This window comes from Daphnia carinata, chromosome 6 (assembly GCF_022539665.2).
Source record: "Daphnia carinata strain CSIRO-1 chromosome 6, CSIRO_AGI_Dcar_HiC_V3, whole genome shotgun sequence".
NCBI lineage: Eukaryota > Metazoa > Arthropoda > Branchiopoda > Diplostraca > Daphniidae > Daphnia > Daphnia carinata.
Window position 1 is genome coordinate 6,778,576 of NC_081336.1, and position 22,678 is coordinate 6,801,253.

The 22,678-nt window shown below is 40.0% G+C and overlaps 4 protein-coding genes across 9 annotated transcripts in view; 2 read left to right on the forward strand and 2 right to left on the reverse strand.

The window, feature by feature from the left end:
- The first annotated feature begins 429 nt into the window (after positions 1-429).
- On the forward strand, positions 430-4,932 carry LOC130702346 (histone deacetylase complex subunit SAP130-like). Of its 3 annotated transcripts, none has more exons than XM_057524022.2 (17): positions 430-935; positions 1,032-1,296; positions 1,365-1,470; positions 1,533-1,900; positions 1,987-2,132; positions 2,193-2,385; positions 2,452-2,525; positions 2,596-2,704; positions 2,771-2,929; positions 3,003-3,122; positions 3,189-3,309; positions 3,372-3,673; positions 3,745-3,910; positions 3,981-4,075; positions 4,157-4,383; positions 4,439-4,555; positions 4,623-4,932. In XM_057524022.2, exons 1-17 carry the CDS (start codon positions 762-764, stop codon positions 4,770-4,772), a joined length of 2,892 nt encoding a protein of 963 aa, XP_057380005.1. In that variant the 5' UTR covers positions 430-761; the 3' UTR covers positions 4,773-4,932. The 3 variants fall into 3 exon arrangements, with proteins under 3 accessions (XP_057380005.1, XP_059351542.1, XP_059351541.1); XM_059495559.1 differs by having other exon boundaries at positions 2,774-2,929; XM_059495558.1 differs by having other exon boundaries at positions 1,035-1,296.
- Positions 4,839-7,813, reverse strand: LOC130702354 (very long-chain specific acyl-CoA dehydrogenase, mitochondrial-like). The gene is made up of 11 exons (XM_057524031.2): positions 7,654-7,813; positions 6,908-7,349; positions 6,723-6,847; positions 6,359-6,665; positions 6,138-6,289; positions 5,943-6,077; positions 5,856-5,880; positions 5,674-5,794; positions 5,431-5,609; positions 5,156-5,368; positions 4,839-5,092 (listed from the first exon to the last, which is right to left on the reverse strand). The coding sequence occupies exons 1-11, from the start codon at positions 7,713-7,715 to the stop codon at positions 4,955-4,957; spliced, it is 1,899 nt and encodes a 632-aa protein (XP_057380014.1). The 5' UTR covers positions 7,716-7,813; the 3' UTR covers positions 4,839-4,954.
- A 4,009-nt stretch (positions 7,814-11,822) lies between these two features.
- LOC130702390 (4'-phosphopantetheine phosphatase-like) overlaps positions 11,823-22,678 on the reverse strand; it is a 68,921-nt gene continuing 58,065 nt past the window's right edge. Inside the window, exons 7-18 of the mRNA XM_057524071.2 lie at positions 20,541-20,600; positions 20,367-20,472; positions 20,190-20,281; positions 19,869-20,031; positions 19,503-19,722; positions 19,277-19,429; positions 19,071-19,158; positions 18,684-18,888; positions 18,437-18,591; positions 12,447-12,616; positions 12,100-12,223; positions 11,823-12,034 (exon numbers count right to left, since the gene is read on the reverse strand). Coding sequence (XP_057380054.1) covers positions 11,936-12,034; positions 12,100-12,223; positions 12,447-12,616; positions 18,437-18,591; positions 18,684-18,888; positions 19,071-19,158; positions 19,277-19,429; positions 19,503-19,722; positions 19,869-20,031; positions 20,190-20,281; positions 20,367-20,472; positions 20,541-20,600 — 1,635 coding nt within the window. The 3' untranslated portion in view covers positions 11,823-11,935. The remainder of the gene's footprint in view (positions 12,035-12,099; positions 12,224-12,446; positions 12,617-18,436; positions 18,592-18,683; positions 18,889-19,070; positions 19,159-19,276; positions 19,430-19,502; positions 19,723-19,868; positions 20,032-20,189; positions 20,282-20,366; positions 20,473-20,540; positions 20,601-22,678) is intronic.
- Positions 13,824-18,349, forward strand: LOC130702362 (uncharacterized). Of its 4 annotated transcripts, none has more exons than XM_057524044.2 (10): positions 13,824-14,367; positions 14,496-14,655; positions 15,978-16,181; positions 16,308-16,472; positions 16,548-16,613; positions 16,677-16,708; positions 16,769-16,882; positions 16,967-17,099; positions 17,161-17,272; positions 17,859-18,349. In XM_057524044.2, exons 2-10 carry the CDS (start codon positions 14,559-14,561, stop codon positions 18,307-18,309), a joined length of 1,374 nt encoding a protein of 457 aa, XP_057380027.1. In that variant the 5' UTR covers positions 13,824-14,367; positions 14,496-14,558; the 3' UTR covers positions 18,310-18,349. The 4 variants fall into 4 exon arrangements, with proteins under 4 accessions (XP_057380027.1, XP_057380024.1, XP_057380025.1 ...); XM_057524041.2 differs by having other exon boundaries at positions 13,824-14,126; positions 14,205-14,655; XM_057524042.2 differs by having other exon boundaries at positions 13,824-14,118; positions 14,205-14,655.

A 22,678-nucleotide genomic window follows, 5' to 3' on the forward strand; every position in this document is an offset into this window, starting at 1 on the left:
TGCTTTGAATTTAATGTATTCAATAAAAGAAAACTTTCAGTAGCCAAAAGTGAATGTCTAAGTAGGGAATTTTGCATTTTACTTTCTACACAGTTCGTCGAATCACGTCCAACAAACCTTTAAGCTAAGAGAGTTTGACTCTCCATTTTCGAGTTAGCAATAGTTGTTGATACATTTAGTCTGCAACTGACAGACTTCCAAAACCTAGCTCTACAACAAAGTGCGTCAATAAATGTTAAAACAAATTCTTACGGATTCTTAAAACCAAGAATTAAAAATTAGTTATTTTTGGATTTAATAGTTTATAATTTTTTTATTATTAATGGTTTAAATCTCTATAAACAGTTTAGAAATTTCATTTCTCGTTCTGTTCATTACCCTCCCCCCCCCAATGATCGGCGTTCAATTTGAAATTTCTTGAGACGGCAACGGTGTTAATGTTCTCCCTTCCCCTTGTCCAAAACTCCAACAAGCATTTTTCGATGTTTTTTTTCGAATTAAATAGTCGACGCTTTGAACCAAATCAAAAGTTATTTTGACCCTTTCCAATATTTAATGACCAGCAGGAGAATGCTAAAGTTGATCCCCTAGTCACTGTTGCTGTAAACATCTCGCCAACGAGGGTTTTTCATCAGTGTATTTCACATTTTACAAAGTCTTGGTTGGTGAGAAACAAGAATCAACCAATCCTTTGATACAGCTTCCATTCTATTCTTCATTTCGTCGTCCGAATAAATTGGAGCAGTCTTCCCTTTCGAGAGATGAGTGCTTCCCATACAAAACAGAGCTCTGCTTCAGGTGCAGACAATAATATAGAGTTACAAGCTCAGCCAATGGATCTAGCACACAAGTCCAGTCCCATGATAAGTTCTTCAGGAAGTGCCACATCAGTAACCAACAGGGCAGTTGGAGAAGCTGCCAAACCAATATTTTTGGTAAGCACAAATATTTCGAGAACAAAATTCAGCCATAGGCTACATTTAATACAAAAATTAAAATCATCCCTCAAAATACTGTTCTCTACAATTAAGCAGGTCAAACCATCAGGAAGCCCACTTCCTACCATAAGTGGGTCTGGAATGTCATTGGCTAGCGCTAGTGGGCCTTCTCCCACTTTGTCCACTATTGTTCAAAATTCTCCAGTGTCGGTTGCCGTTACCGTGCCTATACCTATGGCCAAGTTTCAAGCTGCAATACGCCCAGGTGGTACAGTTACTTTGGCCCCCAGAGTGGTACCTACAGCTTTGGTAACTACATCTGGCACCTATGCAAATCTGCCATCACATGTGCCAAAAGGTATGTTGCATTGTTCCATCATTTTCATACACTTCAAGTTTATTGGTTTCTCAAACAAACACAAACAGGGCCAGCAGCAGTGGCGAGTATAGCTATCCCACGATCTGTTGTGGCGTCGGCTGCGATTATAAGACCAACACCTTCAGTAAGTCCTGCCATTTCTCAAGTGACCGGGTAAGTCGTGCGATTGCTGTTTAGCGAAATTGCACTCTACTTAACCTCACGTTTTTTGATAGATTTACTGTTGCTAATCGAGCTGTTAGACCCACATCATCTTCGGCAATAAGGCCGAGCAGCGTCGATGTCGGCATTGGTGCAGCTGGTACTTTAAGTGGTACTTGGGTGACGGTAACCCAAGCTACTGCCGTAATTCAGCCGCCCCCTGTTCCTACGTTATACAAAGCAACCACGAACGCAGCAGCTAACACTTCTGTAAAAAGCACCACCAATTTGGTATTGGCGACAGGCCATAAGTCGGCACCACAACTTACACCTGCGCCGAGTGCAAATTCAATATCAATTATTGGACCTCCTAGAGCTTCTATTCCTTCCCCAGCATCAAACATTACTCTATTCTCGGTCAGGGGTTCTTCAAACCAAACAGGTCGGATTCAGGATTTTCCTCATACATTTTATATTGGCAATGTACACTATTTATTTATTTATTTTTTTTGCTATTGTTGTTGATAGTTGTTAATTCACGTGTTCCACCCAATCCAACTATGACCGTTGGTCCACGTCCGGGACCGGAAGTAATAAAATCCACCTCAGCACTTCTTCAAACAGCTTCACAACGACCGCCATCTATGATGATTACATCTACACCTTCTATTCAGGTTGGTAGTGAGTCATAGCAATGTTTCGTTACAGTATCGTTAATGCACACGAATCGTTAGAATGTTGAGAAACATTTCATCAAAACTGCTGCGGGATCAGCAACCACATCAATCAGCGTGAACGCCAACAACCCAGCGTCTTCTCAAGCGCGTTCTTCAATCAATGCACCGGTGCAAATTGCTGCAAGAACGGTTTCTCAAGTTGGAGTGATTCCTCTCACATCATCTAATTCCCTTATTACTGCCAATTCAGGTAGGATTTATGCAACAATTGAAATTTTTCCCGTTTCTTTTTACTGATCAAGTATTTTCTCATTAGGAGTAACACCAGTGATGTTTACCGGTGGTTTAAAAAACATAGTGCCACTTTCAACAGTTACAGCTGTTGGAAAGGTTATATTCATTACCAGTTTTAGCTATAGTGCTTTTACCTTTTACCTATCACGTCTAAAATTCTGTGTAGGTCGGTCAACAAAGTATTGCAGTACAATTTCCTCAGATGTCAATACCTGCTGTGGGAACGAAGATAGGAAACGCTCCGCAACCGCCTGTTGTTACTGGAACTCGACCTGGTATGACACTCTGTGTTCGTTGATATGATTAGCTTATACTTCTACGCTTCTAATTCACCTGGTTAGCAGTTTCGAACTCGTTGTCTGTTGGAACTGGAGGAGCGACCGGCAATTCCAGAACGTATCTGGTTACTACCCAAGCGCCTCCTTCAGCGACTGTTCCGGTCGCCAAAGTTTTACCGCAACCGGTTGTCTCAACGGCAATCGGACCTTCAGCTCCCAAGAGTAAACACTGCCGTGAATTGATTAATATTTTTTTTTACAATCTTTCAATTTCATACGTAAACTTTGTTTACAGCCGTTAGTGTGACATCCAATAATGTGCCTAGTGTCTCTTCTTCAAATGAGACTTCTGGAACTACGTCGTCTGGTGCTTCTATCGGGACGTACTTGCATGCTGGATCCCGCACTTCTGCCGGTATGCTATATAATTAGGTGATTGGAAAACAGAAACAACTTTAAAGATTTTCTTTTGATGTTTTAGCTTCCACTGAGAATAGCGGCAATCAGGTTTCATATCCGGTTGCAACTCAGCCAAGCACTCCTTCAAAATTGATTGGAACGTCACCCAGACCCAGCATACTTCGTAAGCGCGACTACGAAGGGTAAGTCGAAAACCCTTTGGAAAATTGCGATGAGAAATCCCAATCCTAAGATTTTTTTCTAGTGTTCCGCTGAAGGCGCAAAAAAATCTTACCACAACTTTAACTTCAATGACATCAGTAGCTAGCGCTACGCCAACCAGTAGTTCGACTGCATCTGTGTCTTCAACTCCAGCGATATCTCCACCTTCACCTCGACGTTTAGACCTGGGCCTAACGCTTGGTGGGCCCAATGGGGATTCATCAAGGTCTTCTAGTGGTGGATCGACAACGTTATCGGCTTCGTCTTCTCCGGGCATACCACCAGATCTCGATGAAAGCAATCCTACAGCCAGTGTCACAACCTCGCAAGGGTCGGCTATTTTAGGTAAGACTCCATTTCGACGAAACATGGAGCATGGAAATGTCAGTTAATGATTTTCTTATCGCTATTCAAAGGCAAAGCCCTGTCGGGTATTCAGGTGAAACAAGAAATGTTGGAGAACACTGAGACAAGTGGGGCAATTTCGTCCTTAATGAGAATGAGCTCCTCATCGTCGTTCGTACACCCAGTTACTACCGAAGTTCAGATGAGTCCAAGGAAAAAGCCGAGGAAACAGCAATTGTAAATCGTTACTATAGTTGTCTAGTGGCGCTATTTCGTGGAAGTAAATTTGATCCTTTTTCCCATCAAGGCTCGGCCAAGAACTTCAAGAAGTGCGTTCTAGTGACGAGGAAGTGCATACAGGAGTTATCATCAAAGAATTCAAAATTGAGCCCGCTGTGAAACGTAAGTTGCAAATCCGCACTCCCTCCCAAATAGTGTAATCATGCTACATATAACACTGTTAATCTATCCAACCTATTCCAGTTGAACCTAAAGAAGCGGCTGCTGTCGTCAAGCGACCTCGCGTTTCTCTGATCAGTTCTTATCGCCAAACCTGGAAACCGCGTAATCATCACTTTACTCGCTATTCTGACGTGAAATTGAAAGACGAACGACGTCCGACGGTCACCGATTTAGCCAATCAGAAGCAAATCATGCAAAAAGTGCACGGATGGAAGGTCTTCCATCTTACGGCGCAGATAGAAGAAATGGTGAGTCTGCTCTAATGTTAACCTTTAAGCACGTTAATGAGATATCTTTCTCTAGGCTCATTCCGAGTCGCAAGTTCACGAACGTTTGAGCTTAGTTTTGGGAATGATGGAAAAATTAGGAACTGGTAAAAGTATAGACCGTGATCTTATGCGCGTGAACGAACTTATAAAGGTACGTTATTTTGTTTACCTTATTACATTCCCGTGGTGGCATTCTCTGATTGGAAATCCATATACAGGGCAATCTGCAGCGGAGTAAAGTAATTCAGGACGGGTTAGAAGATTCGAAGAATCAAGTGCAAAAGATATTTGATCATAAGCCCCGTGCAGAAGAAATTATCCAGCGTTACATGTACAAACGATTGGCCAAAAAGCGAGAAAAGTTATAAGCTGCATACTTATGAATTTATTTTCCCCCTAAAAGACTAAGTAATAAAATACTTTAGTAGCGCGTGTATTTCCCAACAGCATAATTTCCGTAATTGCTTTTTATAAACGATTGAAGATTTGCATTGTTTTGACATGTAATACATTTCATTTCATCCCTAATTTTTCCAGTCTGCAGGGTACTTTAGATGCCCAACGGATTCTGTTGAATCAAACCTCCATGCTCGCACATTTCTTTTGCGATTTGGCTCATGGTGCTGAAGTTGCTGAGCTGTGATTGCGATTTCACAGCTGTAAGGTTGAGTTGAATACGATCCAAGGCCTAGGATTTAAAACATTTTTGCGTTTACTAACCGAGATATTTTTAAACAGGAAGACTACTTACCTCATTACACCAAACGCGCGCCAACATTTCCTCATGATTTGCAGAAGAACTGTTCATGTTAAGGGCTCGTGTTGCACGGGAAAGGACAACGACATTAGCATATATGTCAATTGCTGCAGCAGCAACACGGTTCAGCAAAAACTGCTCGTCCAGAATGTTCTTTCCGTGTTTAATAAGCAGGCTTTCGCAAGTTATACCAAATCCTTCAACAGCCTATCATAAAACACATTTGTTTTAAACAGGTATGTGGCCCCTAAGTAACGTAAAGTTCCAACCTTGGAAGTCAATTGTGCCTGAAGAGCCAGTTTTGGATGTACTTCGGACAACGAATTCGACTGGCGAAGTCCGACACTTCGTTTAGCCCGTTTCGCTGCCTCTCCTAGGATAACTCCAACATTTCCACTCTTCACAGCCTTCTGTAGTAGCTTCAAGTGCCCACCAGCAAACTGAAGACCTATCACAGCAAGGAAAAAATTACTGCAAATGATTTTGCAATCGAGAAAATAATTGTGTGGTACCTGTCAGTGCTACAAAAAGACGAAGAATATCATTTGTTCCTTCGAAAATACGGAAGATTCTCAAATCACGCAACACTTTCTCCAAACCATTGGCTGACATGAATCCATTTCCCCCCAATATCTAAAATGAAATGCTGTTGAAAGGACTATAACATAATGCCTCCAGAAGTAGCGATGATTACCTGAATGGCTTCGTCGGTTACGTTCCTAACGAGATGAAAGACAAGTTCGTGTGAAAGTTCTCTTAGAAAATTTAAACTTCAGGTTACCAAGCTGCTTCTGAAGCGAATACTTTGGAAATAGCTGCTTCCAACTGAAAATCGGTGGATCCTTTATCCATATTGGAGCTAATCATGTACGCCATGGATTCCGTAACGTAGTGAAGCATTGCCATACGGGCTAGTCTAAAATTCATTCATTGTGATTGATAGAACAATAATTAAAAAGCGAGCTTTGACTGGTACTTTTCTTGGATGGCTCCATATGAATCGATGCGGCGGCCGAACTGAACACGGGCTGTAGCGTGCTGGATCGCGACTTTGGTTGACGCCTTCATGGTGCCTGAGAGGGCTGCAGCCATACCAAATCTACCGTTATTTAAAATATTCATCGCCACCTAAGATATATAGCCACGCCTTGGTTATCGAAGGTTCTATGTATTAACTGGAAAAAAAAGAATTTTTACCTTGAAACCTTGGCCAACTCCTCCCAAAACGTTCTCGATAGGTATGGGTACATTATCATAGTATACTTCAGCAGTGTTGGAACATTTAATGCCCATTTTCTTCTCAGGAGGCCCAGATGTAACACCGCCGAATGACCTTTCAACGATGAAAGCTGTAACCTTGTCTTTTGTCTCTCCGGTAGTAGGATCAGTCACGGGGGTTTGAGCGAAGACGGTCATGATTTCCGCAAATCCACCATTACTGATCCAGATTTTGGATCCATTGAGGATGTAGTGTTTACCATCAGGAGATAACACGGCTCGAGATCTACATAACCATGGGGCAATAAGTAAGACTCCAATGATAGAGAGTAAGTTATGTCACCTGATGGAGTTGGCGTCGCTGCCACTTGAAGGTTCCGTCAAACAAAAGGCCGCGAATTGTTCACCAGTTGCTACTTTTGGCAAATACTTTTTCTTTTGTTCTTCGGTTCCAAACAAGGTAATCCCCTATGTAACCAGAGAATTTCAAGCTTTGTAAACTTGCATATAATAATTATTACATGGTACCTTAAAACCAATTGACTGGTGAGCACCAAGGAAAATGCCTACACCTAAGTCAAATCCTCCTACAGTTTCCACTAGACGTGCATATTGGGTGTTATTTAACCCTACACCATTATATTCTGTAGGGGCTTGAAGACCAAAGGCACCAAGTTCCCTCAATCCTTGTGTAGTTGCTTCAGGTACAGCAGATTGGCTATCATTAAGGGCTGCATCATTAACTTCTTCGAAAAATTTTTGTACAGGGTCAATAAGCATTCCCAGGGTTTCTTTCTGTTCTGCATTTAGAGCGTCTGGAAATGGGAAAACTTGTGATGTGTTGCTGGAACCAACAAACAAGTTCATAACAAAAGAACTTGATTTGACTGGTTTTTTGTCTAAGGTTCTCCCTGTAGCAACTTTTTTCGTTGCATCTTTAGGAGATGGTTGAGGAGTTGAAGAAAGTAGTCTGCAAATTAAAAAACAATTATAAAAAGAATGAAAGGATGTTATCAGTAATTTTCAGAAGGATCTACAGTGTATGCAGTCCTATGTAAGCTATTCTACAACAGTTATGTAAGGAGTTGGGGTATAAAACTACTTAGGTAAACACATTGCTTAAGGAACGCGCCATATCACTGGGTCTGTTAATCTGTTAAATGAAGGTAACTTTGCTATCTGTGCACCGCTCTATTATCAAAACGGCAACGAAACATTTTTAATCAAGTTTTTCCTTATGCCTAATTTATAGAGAATCAAAATGAATACATTACCGCAGGTTTTCACGCACAACGTTCTTCGACAAAACTTTCAAATTCCGTCCAGAGCGAAGCATTTTAACTAAAATTTAAAAATGCGAAAAGTAGGTCACCGTTCTCCGAAATTAAAACTAGTTGTTGACTTACAGCACTGGTAAGCTGAATGGGTACGTGAAGAATAAGTTCCCTCTAGTGGTTGCGAAGTGAGAGCATATCGGGGCGTCGAATTTTTCGGCCCGAATTCAATCGGATTTCGTATCTTGTCTAAGAAAAAAATTAATCGATTGAGTTGCAATCGATATTTTAGGCGGAAATCATTATGTAATATTCATGCTTTTCTCTTTAAACGAGCCTCTTTTAAAATTTAATAAAACAAAGTGAAAACAAAGTCCATTTTCGTATTCCTTGTTAAATTTTGAATACAAATCAGATATAGTTATCTAGATTTAATAATATGATGTATGAATAGGAAAAGTCGGGCTCATTTTGTCGGGCTTAATATTTCTATGGCACATCCTTTTATATTTTAAATTACTCAAAAATCAAAAATTCTACATAAAAACAAAGTTCATCTTCGTATTCCTTGACAAACTTTGAAGCTTATTCATATATAGTTATTTAGATTTAATGAAATTATTTTTTATAGGAAAATCAATAGAAATTTTAAGCCCGACAAAATAAGCCCGACTTTTGTGTTTTTTAGAATTAATTCGAAAACAATGAGGACAATCGAAAAATAAACTCAATTTCCGTGATCAGCATTCAATTCTGCATCGAAATCATGTATTTCAAGCCAAATTTGAAATTTGGTCAAAAATGAAAAAGTAAGAAGGCTATAGCCTTCTCACTTTTTGAAATTCGGTCAAATTCTAGATTCAATTAAAAATACGTTAAATCGATTCAGAATTCATCGCGGATTACGAATATCGTGTTTATTTTGACATTGGGCCTATAGTTGTTGAATTAACCTTAAAAAACTAAAAGTCGGGCTTATTTTGTTGGGCTTATTTTGTCGGGCTTAAAATATTGTCTTATTAAAAAATAATTTCATTAAATCTAGATAACTATATAAGATTCTGATTCAAACTTTAACTATAAATAAATTGAAAAACCATAGGCCCAATGTCTAAATAAACATGAAATTCGAAATCATGTATTTTACGCCAAATGTGAAATTTGGTCAAATTCCAGATTCAATTAAAAATACGTTATATCGATTCAGAATTCATCGCTGATTACGAATATCGTGTTTATTTTGATATTGGGCCTATAGTTGTTGAATTAACCGTAAAAAAAAACTAAAAGTCGGGTTTATTTTGTCGGCATTTTTTTAGTTTATTTCGAGAACGACTGGTTTACCGAGAAAATCACTAGCATAATCGAACTCAGCGTTCAATTTTGACTATGCCGTGTGGTTTTTATCGAATTCCAAGAGATGTCCATTTTGGTCGATTTTGACAAAAGTGAGAAGGCTATAGCCTTCCCACTTTTTCATTTTTGGCCAAATTTCAAATTTGGCGTAAAATACATGAATTAGATACAGAATTGAATGCTAATGACGAACATCAAGTTTATTTTTTAATTGGTCTTATAGTTTTTGAATTAAACGAAAAAAACAGAAGGCCGGGCTTATATTGTCGTTGTCGTGTTTAAAATTTTGTCCTATTAAAAAATAATATCATTAAATCTAGATAACTATATATGATTCTGATTCAAAATTTAACAAGGAACACGTTAAAGAAATTTGTTTTTACGTAGAGCTTATAGTTTTTCAAGAATCAAAGAAGTTTGATGTGTCATGCTAGCGCTATAGCGTACTGGCGCGCTAGTAATGGTTGCGATTCGCCCCTAATTTTATATTTTAGATAGCTCGAAAACTATAAACCCTACATAGAAACAACTTCAATTTTCGTGTTCCTTGTTTAATTTTGAATCAGAATCATATAGTTATTTAGATTTAATGATGTTATTTTTTAATAGGGCAAAATTTTAAGCCCGACAATATAATCCCGGCCTTCTGTTTTTTTTCGCCTAATTCAAAAACTATTAGGCTAATTAAAAAAAAGGCTTTATATTCGTGATTAGCATTCCATTACGCATCGACATCATGTATTTCAAGCCAAATTTGAAATTTGGCCAAAAATGAAAAAGTACTATATAGAATTCGATTCGGTCAAATTCAGAATTGAATATGCTAATACGTGTTTATTTTGATATTGGGCTTATAGTTGTTGAATTTACCGTAAAAAACTAAAAGTCGGGCTTATTTTGCCGTGCGTTTATTTTTTTCAATTTTGACTATTGGTCTTATAGTTTTTGAATTAAACGAAAAAAACAGAAGGAATGCTAATGACGCTTATTTTTTAATTGGTTGTTTTTAAATTAAACGTTGTCGGTTTAAAATTTTGTCCTTAAAATTTTGTTTAAAAAATAATATCATTAAATCTAGATAACTATATAAGATTTTGATTCAAAATGTAACACGCTAATGAAATTTGTTTTTACGTAGAGTTTATAGTTTTTGAAGAATCAAAGAAGTTTGATGTGTCACGCTAGCGCTATAGCGTACTGGCGCGCTAGTAATGTTTCCATTCGCCCCTAATTTTATATTTTAGATTGCTCAAAAATTATAAACTCTACATAAAAAAGACTTCGACTTTCGTGTTCCTTGGTTAATTTTTGAATCAGAATCATATATAGTTATCTAGATTTAATGATATTATTTTTTAATAGGACAAAATTTTAAGCCCGACAATATAAGCCCGGCCTTCTGTTGTTTTCGTTTAATTCAAAAACTATAAGACCAATTAAAAAATAAACTAGATATACGTCATTAACATTCAATTCTGTATCGAATTCATGTATTTACGCCAAATTTGAAATTTGGCCAAAAATGAAAAAGTGGGAAGGCTATAGCCTTCTCACTTTTGTCGAAATCGACCAAAATGGACATCTCTTGGAATTCGATAAAAACCACATGGCATAGTCAAAATTGAACGCTGAGTTCGATTTTGCTAGTGATTTTCTCGGTAAACCAGTCGTTTTCGAAATAAACTAAAAAAATGCCGACAAAATACGCCCGTCAAAATAAGCCCGACCTTTTCATCAATTTTGTATTTTTCAAAAATCGTTTATATAACAAATGAATATACACGACTTCGATTCAGCATTAAATGGTAATGACGGAAATAACCTTTTACAATGGGACTTATGGTTTTTTAAATAAATGATTTGCTCCAGTACGCTACAGCGCTAGCGCAATTATCCATTAGAAAACCATAGTGTACTGGCGCGTTATGTTTTTTTAAAGTATTTTTGAATAAATATAAGTCTAATGAAAAAATAAACTTTATTTTCGCGCTTTTCATACGATTCCTGATCGAAACGATGAATTTTAAGCCAAATTAAAAATTTAGCCCTAACGAAAATAAACCCGACAAAATAAGCCCGATTTTTTATCAATTTTGAAATTCAATGGAAATTACACATTATACTCAAAATTGAACTTTAATTCCGAAAACGTAAGGCGACAAAATACCGTACCCTACTGTTGCGAAGGCCGAAACCAGGTTGCGCCAGATCTGTGCACGCCATCTTTTTCGGGAAAAACACACCTATAAGGGAAGGGACCATCTAGAATAATAGAATCCCTTTCAGGAAATTTGCGAAAATCAACTCAATGTATAGCCTCCTAGCTGACGATGACCCAAAATAAGGAAGAAAACCGGAAGCTTAAGTGGGCTTTCGGGGCTTTCCGTGTGTACTGTTCTGTTCTGTTTCACCTCCATATCGATGCCGGGATCAAAGGCCAAACACGAAGCGGAAAAGAATGCAGTTGACTCGTCACACCTTTTTTCTAAAATGAACTTTAAATGTGGTACGAAGGTAATGCACGTTAGGTTGCGAAGCATGCCGTTATCCTCCGGAGGGGAGGTTCCGATCTCGTTTCATTGAAGGAGTAGATTCGGCCTGCTTTTTTTTTTCTTTTGGAGAACGGAATGTGTCTCGTGGTTTTCCGAGTCTTGTTCTGCTCTGTTTCCGTGGGCGAAATCCAACTGTGTGTCGTTTTAGAAGTTTTTCGTAGTTTCTTTCCTCAATTTCGTGTATTTTTTCTGATACGGACCTAGTATGTCAAAGAGACACGAGCAAATCGTCTACCGAACGGGACACGCACAAACTCACGCTTTATCATTGTGCAATGTTTTATTGTTTTATAGTACCTACATCACAGGGTTCCATTTCGAGCAGAATTTTATTGTTAAAAACCGTGAATTTTACGTTAGTTCGTGAGTTTTGATCATAATACCATTTTCCTCTCAAATTGGAACACAACCGGGAAGGTATCTTCTTCCTCGCCAAAACGCCTAGCCAGCCAACGATTTTTAATCACTGCCACCTAAAGCAAGACAAAATCATGAATTTAATTCGTAAATGTCGAAAACAGGAATTTAGAAATCCAACCTTGAGGACATCGCATTTGAATTTGGCATGCAGGTTGGTGTGAATTACACGACCCATGCCTTCAATAACAACTAGATCCACTTGATTGGCTATCATTGCATCAGCCAGTGATCGGGTGATTCTCCTGTAAAAAACAAAATAACAATAAAATAAAAATTGCATAATCAAATGCCTCTTAGATCGAGTGAAAGCCACGAAATGTTTTACAGCTAACGTACAACAGAAAATCAAACAGATGAAAAGAAATCTAACGGAGCCGGTCAAGGCTTTGCATAGTACTATGGAAGTGTGATACCTTTATTACTTTATTTCTATTGCTATATTGTCTAACATATATCTGTTATTACCCGAGATCGAGGCATGGACTCGCTTGGCCGGAATCCATCACCCAGAGGCGGTCTTCTTCCAATGCGCGACCCAGGTCTTTGCTGATCAACGCCGCTTGTTCGACCAAAAGCACCAGTTCGCTGTAAGTGACGTCGTTAAGCGCCGGTTTCGAATTAGCGCATAGAATCACCTGAATCGTGACATTAACAGTATCATTTTAATTTAAAAAGAATTAAACAGGATAGAAAAAAAGATGTTTCTTTCAAAGATTAAAGAAGGAAGAAGAATTGCAAAGCGTTTTTTCTTTGATGACGCAGCAAGAAAAGTTGCCACCCGAAATGAAAGTGGGCCAAAAACATTAGCGTGAGAACTGGGCGGATCACGCCGCCATATAAATTCATTTCTGTAGGCTGTGGATGGACTCCCTCTATTTTGTTCTTTCTTTTATTGGCGTAACGTCTTTCACGAAGTTCGTCGAAAACAAGTGAGTCCACTGGAAATGGAAGAGATGTAAGGGTAAGATAAGTAGGGTCCTGCTAGCTCCCATTGTTTGGTTTACGCAAACCGAGACGGAAGCTATTCAGATCGGGTCAAACATTGTGCACCATCTTAAAATTCTGATGAAACACCAAACCGGTTCAAAACGGTACCCTTTATATATATATATATTTATAATAAAAAAAAAAAAAAAAAAAAAAAAAAAAAAAAAAAAAAAAATGATTCCTCTTTCTGGACCAGTCAAACTTCTCCTAGCTTCAATGACGGCCGGTACACATGAACGCTGCATTCAACAGAGCTTGGTCAATGAGGTGCAACCTTGAGTAAGCCATCAAGTGGAGAGCAGATTTCTCGCCGATGCATACGTAATTTTTTGTTTCTCTCTTTACAACACTGGGTGATGGACCATTGGGTTTTACAACGCGTTGCGGTCGCAAGTTCAACGAAATGAAAAGTGAACATTCGTCTTATGACAGCGTTACTCATGTTCGCCCAGAAACGATTTCTTTACGATCAAACAACCAATAGGAGCAAACACACACACACCCTTGTGTTGTTGTTTTTTGGCTTCGAAACAAGTGAAGCAAGTGGCCACAATTGTGTGGTTGTATCTAAGGCAGATGTTTTTGTAGTCTGTATATAAGGTGTATATAAGAGCCACTCCCTGGTCTTCGAGTCGTCCAGTCGGGAGCAGCTGGCTCTGTGGTTTTCCTCGAGCCTACATTTTTTCTTTGGGTAGTCGCAACCCCTTTAAGGAATGGGATGGTACCAAGAGTCTCTTTCTCTCATTCGTACCTTCCAGTGTCCAACTTTCCCTTTCTTTTCAAGCATACAGCAAGGCTGCTCGTTTCCCCTTAGTAGTTAAACTCATACACGAACGATCGGTCTCGTCGGTGAGATGCTGCTCGTGTGACTCTCGGAAGTACATCGGACTGCAACGTTCAACATCCCGAAAGTGTAACGTACATTGTGTCATTTCCTACAGGACGCCACCTTGTTCCACCGTCTTTGCAATCAAAAGGAGGGGCTTTAACACGACAAAAGGTGGGAACATTAAGTGAAGAACAGGAGAATAAAGGTTTTTATTTTTTACAACAGTGCGACTTGTTTAAATTTGGCGGTCTGAGTCGCTCGGTGCGCCAGTCACGTTCCAGATAGAGCCCTGGCCATTTGGGTTCCTTCCGTTAACACATTGTACACAAGTGATTCGTTACGAGTCCCATTTTTTTTTTTTTCTTTTCTTTATTATTATTATTTTTTTTTCCTTTTCACGTTCGTAGCTACTTCCTATCCCGCTGACAAAATCGTTCGTCGTGGCCTTATTGGCATTCCGGGTACGACTACCGTCACCGCCCTCCTTTTCCGTTACTATCAGGAGGAAGCAGTGTGATATCCCGTAAGAACAAAGTTTTCAACAAAATTGCACGATATGCTGTTGGCCAGGTAATAACGGTGATAATTTCAAAAAAACAAAAAAAAAACAAGCGAAGATCCCGTTTTTTTGTTGTTTGAATCGCATACAAAAAAAAAACACGTAACTCAACAACGATGTTGCAATGTTTGGTGTCAAGTTTTGCACTGAAAAATCCGTTTTCGTGGACATCGAATCGAAGGTGAAGCCGTTCGATTATGGAATGGTCGCGATGAGCTCCTCGTGGGTGCTGAGCGTCACCAGATGGCTGGCCATGTCGTCCGTCCTGACCGCGGCGCGGGCTGCGTTTTCTCCCGAAGGTAAGAGAAATTTATGCATTCATCTCATATTTCGCCCGAGCCTTAAAGATCAATCTTTTAAGCGACTACATTATCAAAACGCTGTGAAGCGCGCACACACGCACAAAATTCCGCTTTCCCATCCAGTTACTTTATAAAGAATCCCATAGTTGAAGAAAAAGCGAAGGGGGGCTGCCCACTTCTCGGCTGGACGAAAACAGTAGGAGAAAAGGCCTTTTTTTCTTTCTTTTCCCTCTCCCCCTTTTTTTTTTTTTTTCGTTCATCATTCGAATGAAACGACAGAGAAAGTTTTGCAAAGAACAGGCAACTCCCCCGTAGTGCAGCTGAAAAGTACGTCGCCAATATTTTTCTATGGTCATTTTTCGTAGCCGAGTGTTTACAGAAACCCAACCAACCTTCCTCTATAGGGACTCCACGTCACTCATCAGGTTGATTTTCTTTTGCGCTAGACCTGTTTGAGGTTGTTTTTTTTGTATTGGACAGGGGCTTTTCAGTTCCGGACCTTTTACTTTGAATACGAAAAGGCGATAGGGAGACTCTTCAGTCCGAGTGCTAAATGCAAAAATGCCGATCACGACGAGTAGGAAAAAGCGCATCTGGTTTGAAAAAAAACAAAAAAACAAAACAATGGGCTTCTCTGGAAATTCTGTTTTGGCCCTTTTTCTGGTAAGGCCATAACTGATGGAACACTGTCGATTGAGGTCACTTTCCTTTTCACCGATGACTTCGCAAGTCCGTAAAAAGTTTGCAGACAAGAGACCTGTCCTTCCAGACGGTGGTTTTTCCTTGAAAAAAGAAGATAAATAGCTGAAATAAACCGCGATTCAAATTTCAAGTTTTCTAGCTAGTTCGAACAATGGCGAATCGTTTCGATCTTTTTTGGCAAAAAAAATAAATAAAATAAAATTAGGCGATAAAGTTTGGAGATTTTTTTTTTCTTTCTTCTTTCCTTTGCTTTTTAATAGGAGAGAATGTGGGAAAGACACCCAGGAAGTTAATGGAATGGCAAATTGGAATTGTGATGTGCTTTCTATCTGTGTAAATGGACTCGGCGTGATCGTTTAACAGAACGTAAAATGGTGCATCAATCGAAAAAGAGAGTAGGCGTAAGGCAAAAAGAAAACAAACAAGCCAGTGAATTTCACCGGACCACAATCCAATAGCGTTGATGCCAACGAGACGCTTTCTAACGAGTTCCCTTTTTTTCTTTTTCCTTCGTGATCTACAGTATATTAAATATGATTTCATCTATTTTTTAAAAATTCTTTCACGGGCGGGTTTTCCTCTACCGACTGTTCCGTTTCATGCAACCCATTTAAAAGTGGTGGAGATGATCCAGTCATGGGCGCCACTCGTCTGGCTACACAGTGGCGAACAGTTCATGCCCAGCAGCGTCGAGTTCTTCATGGAACATGTCACGCTACAGAATCGCAAAGGTCGAGTCCTCGACCAACAACCCACTCTCAACAAACTGCCGGGCGGGCCGTCTTCGACCGTCCTTCACCTTCAATCGCGTCAAAAGCTCAGTAAAGCCACAAATATCATATCAACGTTTTAATTAAAGAGGCTGAAGATAGAATGAACGAAGGGGAAGAAATAAAATTTAAGAATTCAATTTCATATGTAAGTCGTGTTTTCCGCGTTCTTTACAGCATGTCCAGCTTGTTTGGGACCGACCTTCTTTCACGGAAACAACGTCAACAATGGCGGCGTGCCTGTTTACGCTATCGTACGCGAGTATCAAGATGCCTGGAAAACCATCGACGTCGTCTACCACACTTTCTATCCTTACAATCGCGGCAAACAAGTGTGCATCGGTAATAATTGAAACTAATCAATTCAAATTTTGTTTTCGCCAAAAAGAAAATGAATCACTCATTCGGGTTTAACAGGAATTTCCACCGGAAAAGAAAAGGAAAAATGTTTGGGCAATGTCGAGAGTTTCGGTCATCACGTCGGTATGTTAACTATAATGTAGTAAAAAAAAAATGATGGGCGATAACGTTGTCGGTTTTTCACAGGAGACTGGGAGCACGTAACTTTACGATTCCAGGTGAGTTAAAAATAGTTCCAACAATCAAAGTGTTACGGTCTAACTGTTGTTCTACGTTAGAATGGAAAGCCGCACATCATTTACCTGTCCGTCCACAATTTCGGAGCTTATTACGTATGGAATGAAAGCGCCGGCTTTTTTCAATTGCACAAAGGCGAATCGCCCAAAGAAAAGGTAATCACTCTCAATGAAAATCAAATTACGAAAGCCTTCAACACGATTTGTTTTTGTACCCCCCCCCCTTTAAAAATTTGATAGGCAGCACGTCGCGGTCGACGGCGGAAGTTTGCACGCGACTTACAAGTGACTTTCCCGACCGTTTTGCACGTCTCAGGCAAACATCCGGTACTCTACAGTGCCAATGGATCTCATGGCATTTGGGCAGGTCCAGGTAAACTCTCCCCTCAAATTTAGAAATATTCAACGTCAATTTCTCCCAAATTGCTCTACAGGTAAACATACGTATTCGACCTTCCCGCTATTAGAAGATTTTACTGACCAAGGTGTTGCCTGGAATACCTGGGAGAATTTGGTGGTTATACCCTGGAACGATACTCCCTACCCGTAAGGCATTTTTTTTTCTTCCTTCCTACCGCTTTTGAAAGACCTATTTTGTTTGTGTCGGTACGGTACGGGTGAAACCCTGAAAGAATTACAAGTGAAAACAACTTGTTTTTTTTTTTTTGGTGGGCCCCCTGGAACGATAGAAAGCAAAAGTATTACTTGGGTTTTTTTTTTCTTCTTTTAAAAGACTTGAGCGAGAGAGGGAAAGGGAAAGGAGATGTAAAGTGTCTCTTTCTTGCCTTCATGCATGATTAAACAGGAAGGAGCGCAAGCGTTGAAAGGGAACGTGAAAGTCTTTCCCTGTCTGCAGGCTAACCGACAATTGGAAAGAACCTTTTCTCTCTTTCTCTTTTAATATTTTTTTTCACTCTCTTCTTGTCAAACTGCATCAATGGACACGCAGGGTCGCCCTCATCGTTTTTGCCGAAATGTGCTTAGTCAGGGAGAAATTTAAAAAAAAAAACAAAAAAAAAAAACAAATTTCTAATGCATCCAGTCGAGCAACAGCCGTACATCACGACCAGCATTTCAGTCTAACCTGAACAACAACAACATCAATAAAAATAAATTATTCTTTTGCTCACAGATATGCCGGACCACTGGAATGGCTCAATTTCCGTGGTGGATGGGGCAATGCCAAAAATGGATGCGATTTGGAGCCTCTTAGCGGTGAATGTCGGCTTAATCATGGGCCAATCTTTCCGGGAGGGCCGGACGATATGCCGCCACCTCGGATCCAGCGCTCTCGACAAGCAGCGCCTACCGTAGCGCCAATACTTCAACTGCCACCGCCGCATTACGTTGCCTATCCGCCGACGGTCCCGCAATATGCGCAACAAGCAGTGCCAGCGAGCCGGACGTCCAGCTTACTTAACTATCGCTACAAGAGGCGGGATCCTGCGACAGGATCAACTCCGACAAAAGCCAACACGAAAGAAGAGCCAAATGGAGAGTCCGACACGGATGCCAATGCCAAGTTATCAACTAATCGCCTAGTCACGTGCGTTCCGGAAGATTCCTCAACGCTGTCGCCATGACAAACTTATTATTGAATCCGGATAAGAAGAAGAAAAGCAACGGGCGAAAATGAAAACGAATGCGGAAGGTGATAGTGAGAAGGGAAGAATGAAATAGGAGCATTTTGTGTGTGTGTGTGTGTCCTACCTTGGTTCCGTGATTCAGCAATTCTCTGGCAAATGGCAAAACGCCGAGGATGACATCCATGCCGCTATTATCGACAAAAATAGCCGCACAACGATGAGGTCCCTCCTCAAGCCGGACGAGCCAATCGTCGACATGGTCGACAAACCAGGGTCGCTCTTTGTTTTTTTAAATGACAATTCAAAGATTAAAAAAAAAATAATAATAATAATGACAAATCGAGTTTGAATGAATTTTGATCGGACAATACTTTGCAAATGAGCCAGCGCTTGCTGGAATCCGAAACCGGGAGTCTGCATCAGGGCGGCCGCTTCTTTGGCTCCCCAGTCGAAAACATTGCCGGCCAATAGGTTGGTGGCGGCCGTTTCGTGCTTCTGACGCCAAGGCAGAGCATCGAGTTCGGCTAGGTGATCAGATAGAAGCAATAACGCCGCTTCATTCTCCATTTGTTTTTGCTGTCGTTCATATGATTGTTTTTTTTTGTATGCGTGCGTGTGCGTATGTATAAGTGCGTGAATGTGTATGTATATGTGTGCGTGTACGGATGACACGGAAAATGCAAATCAGTATTTACAATAAATAAACAATTTCAGTAGTTATACTACTTTTTAGAAGGACTTTTTTTTTTTGTAATCACCTGCAGATAAGGATCCGGAAAATCCACCTCGTTCAGGCAATGTTCGCGAGTGTCCAGCAAACTTCTCACCGTTAAATTTCCAAATGCGCTAGAGAGTAAAGAAACCGTAAAAAAAAATCACTATCATTAAATTTGTTTTAAAACTGGAACGACCTAATTATTTTTATATAATTTTCTTTATTTTTAGAGATCGTTCTGGAAATTACCAAGGATGTTGTTTCAGATACTGCAATCTGCTAATGTACTTTTCCCTGAATTTTTGAGCACGAGCAGGTGCGTCGGCCGAAAGAGGTTGGCTCTTAATGGCTTGGGACACAAACTTGTCCAAAGACTCTTCGAAACAATCAAGCCAGTATTTTCTAAAGTTTAAAAAAAAAATAGGCCGATTAGATTAGCAATCACGTTTTTGTTTAAAAATCGCACAATATATACCTTGCTTCAGCGTCTTCGGTAAGGTCCACCATATCGGGTATGTAAGAAGCCGGTTGATCTAGCAAAGGGCAATAGACCAATACTCCTTGATCGATCCGGTCCATCTCTAGCTGGTCGACACTAACAGCTACTGGCAATGAGGGCAATGTATGGCCTGGTAAAGGACTTTGCAGTCCCGAACTGCCGGCATAATTCTCCGACCATGAATATTTGTCTGCATCTAATAAACAAACAAATCAAAAGTGCCATAAAGTAATTAAATTTAAGTAGGTTAAAAAGTAAGCCAGGCAAAAACACATCTTGAAATGTGAGACCGCACGAATGGGTGCTCATGCAAACTGAAACGACTGAACGAGAATGAATTACCGCACTCTTCGGCTCCTTTGAGAAAAGCTCCTATAGCACCCAAATAGCCTTCGTGTCGGAGGAAGAGTCCTTGAACTTCACCACGACTCCAGTAGTTGATGGCGAAACTGACTGTGTGCATGCTCAGGGGGTGGTTACGTAAAAAATAGCCCCCGAAATATACCTAAGGGAGGTGGACGTTTCGCACCGCAAAATCCGACCAGAAAAGTTTTGTTTAAAAATTAGCAAAAACAGGTTATAACAGATTGATTGATAGCAATGTCAGTAGGAGGGGGGAAAAAAAGAGAGATCTGATGGATGGCAAGCGAATGAAATTAATACTTTCTTCAATCCATGCATCATGGCGTAGAGCGAGGCGATTTGACCTATATCGTTGGAAATGGCGAATAGTAAACTGCGGGCCAAATCAGCTTCTAAAAAAACAAAAAAAACGCGGTCAATAAATGTGAAAATGAATGTAATTTCAAGAAGTTTAATTTCACGGGAGAATTCACACACCTTGGATCGATTCAGGAGCAGCTTGCGCCGCCTTGCCGAAACTGGACGCGATCAAATCGCCTGGAAGGCCCAGTGAAGTGCAGTCGCCTCCGTAAATGTCTTTAACCTGATACAAAAAAATCCAAATATTTTAAAAATAATGTTAAACATTTGAAATTATTGTATTTTTTTTACCAGCATGTCTATTTTGCGATGATCGCCTCTTTCGGCCAGCGCCAGCAACTCGTCGAATCCCTAAAATAACCAATCGATACTTTGAGCAACATGTTAAAGATAATGGGAAATAGCCTTTAAAAATAAACACAGTATTTTGGGGGCCATACAAGAAGCTGACGCAACCGATTCTTCCTTGACAGCCCACCACCTTGAACGACACTATCTACGTGTGGCTCGAGAAACAACCGTAAACGGAAAGAATGCGAGAGCGTGAGGGACAAAAAAAGCCTAACACATCACGATATGGGCCTCACTCTCTTAATTGAACCTTGGTCCCGAAATCAAATGCCTTTTTTTCTTGTGGTTTGCCTAGTTCCAGTCTAATTCCAAATCGCTTCAATGCATACCGGCCGATGGGAAATTTTTCTTTGAAATGGAGCGCAAACGTGCGAGTAGTACTTTACTCCATTCGGCTTAAACAGAAGAAACGATTGGGGTCAAACCTGTTGATTTTTCGTGCATACTATTTTAATATTCTCCTCTTAACTTTCGCTTCTCGACCCCGAGCGCTGGGTTGATTTAAAAAATCGAATTCCATTAGGGTCGATTAATGTAGTAAAAGAATTTTTCTACGTAAAAATGCGCATCGTGTCTTATGAAAAGGGCATTATTGAACAGACACAAAATTTTCTCATAAAAAGACGATAACAAAATGGACGTGCAAGAAAGAATGGAATCTGATTCCCATTCAAGGTCGACTGTGTTGGATGCTCTCACTTTTGGTTGGCTGGTTCAGATATTTCGTTTTCCAACAGTGGCAGTAGCTCACGAACGAGAGGGGGGGGGTACCTCATGTTCCCATCGGGGCTATACTCTTTGGCTGCAATACAACAAACAGGTGCGAGAAAGACCTTGGCACGGCCAGTGGACTCGATTCATGTACGACCCGAAAGCGGTTGTTTCTCTCTTTCTCTTACACGTATTAGGGACTTTGAATCGGGACAAGGATGAAGCTGATGGCAGAGGGAGGGAAAGAGAGATATAAATTTATATACCAATACGACGTAAATACACAGAGTGGCTTATTATTTCTTTTTTTTTTTGCGCAATACGAACCACATAATACAATTACTTTTAATTTTTCTTTCCCTTCAAATTTTCTACAGTGAAAAAAAAAAAAAAAAAAACGAAACGAGTTTTGGTTCTCTGCTCTCCCGTTAAAAATCTCGTCAACTGATCAGATTGAAAACGAACGAGATTTCTTAACACAATTCTTTTGACAACAGGTTTTCTATCACTGGACCCATTTAGCCTCTTTTCACTGGTGAGCGCGAGAGTTGACTGGAAATGTAGATATTTTCCAAACTCGGTCAGTCTAATTTGCTCCATCACTGATTGCTGTTATCATACGTTATTTCCTTTTTTTTTTTTTTTTTGCATGTTTCAAACGATAAAACAGGCTCTACGATCGTAAAAAATCGAATATTCTCCTTCTAATTGTCTTCGTCAGAAAGAGAAAAAAAAACACAAAATGATCAGAGGACATAATGTTTGTGCAACCATTCCCACCTTTTTCGTTTCATCGAACGTACCCACACCCACGGTCAATATTGAAGAAAAAAGGTGAGCTAGCCATAGAAAGGGAAGAAGAGCGAGAAAATGTGAAGACAAACAAAAGACAAGAAAGAAAGAAAAACCCAGTGAAAACGACTATTGTTCACTTTTTCTTTCACGATCAACCTCGATGGCGTTTCCTTTCTTTCCAGAAAATGAGAAAGCGAAAGCGATGAGCTCCCCTCCCCCCTCTCCTCCGTAACCACACGGGCAGGACGAGTGGCCGCAAATATCTGCGGCCATCGCCAATGAGTTGGCACAATAAAAAACACAATTTTTTTGAGGGGATCCAACCATCATCTCTGGATGTTGCGCATGTTACACATAGAAACCAATCAACAAATTTCGAGAACATCGGTGGAGTACCCAAAAAATTTCGGGTACCCAAAATTCCAAAAATAATTTAATGTAAAGGGAATAATTAAATCGTGATTGCGCCTATGACTGTGTGTTGAGATAGAGAGAAGGGTGGCAAGATAAAGTAGTCGTAATAGTACGAGCAAAAACGTATAGAAGCCAAGACCGTTCTGCTGGTCAGATTG

What these genes read in the sequence shown, in the direction of transcription:
- LOC130702346 (XM_057524022.2), top strand. Translation starts at nt 762, where the DNA reads ATGAGTGCTTCCCATACAAAACAGAGCTCTGCTTCAGGTGCAGACAAT. An exon ending in CCTTATTACTGCCAATTCAG is followed by an intron (nt 2,386 to 2,451) that starts GTAGGATTTATG and finishes TTTTCTCATTAG; the next exon opens with GAGTAACACCAGTGATGTTT. An exon ending in TGGATCCCGCACTTCTGCCG is followed by an intron (nt 3,123 to 3,188) that starts GTATGCTATATA and finishes TTGATGTTTTAG; the next exon opens with CTTCCACTGAGAATAGCGGC.
- LOC130702354 (XM_057524031.2), bottom strand. Translation starts at nt 7,715, where the DNA reads ATGCTTCGCTCTGGACGGAATTTGAAAGTTTTGTCGAAGAACGTTGTG. An exon ending in GTTGTGCGTGAAAACCTGCG is followed by an intron (nt 7,350 to 7,653) that starts GTAATGTATTCA and finishes TTTAATTTGCAG; the next exon opens with ACTACTTTCTTCAACTCCTC. An exon ending in AGCGACGCCAACTCCATCAG is followed by an intron (nt 6,666 to 6,722) that starts GTGACATAACTT and finishes ATGGTTATGTAG; the next exon opens with ATCTCGAGCCGTGTTATCTC.
- LOC130702362 (XM_057524041.2), top strand. Translation starts at nt 14,481, where the DNA reads ATGTTTGGTGTCAAGTTTTGCACTGAAAAATCCGTTTTCGTGGACATC. An exon ending in ACGTAACTTTACGATTCCAG is followed by an intron (nt 16,709 to 16,768) that starts GTGAGTTAAAAA and finishes GTTCTACGTTAG; the next exon opens with AATGGAAAGCCGCACATCAT. An exon ending in TGGAACGATACTCCCTACCC is followed by an intron (nt 17,273 to 17,858) that starts GTAAGGCATTTT and finishes TTTTGCTCACAG; the next exon opens with ATATGCCGGACCACTGGAAT.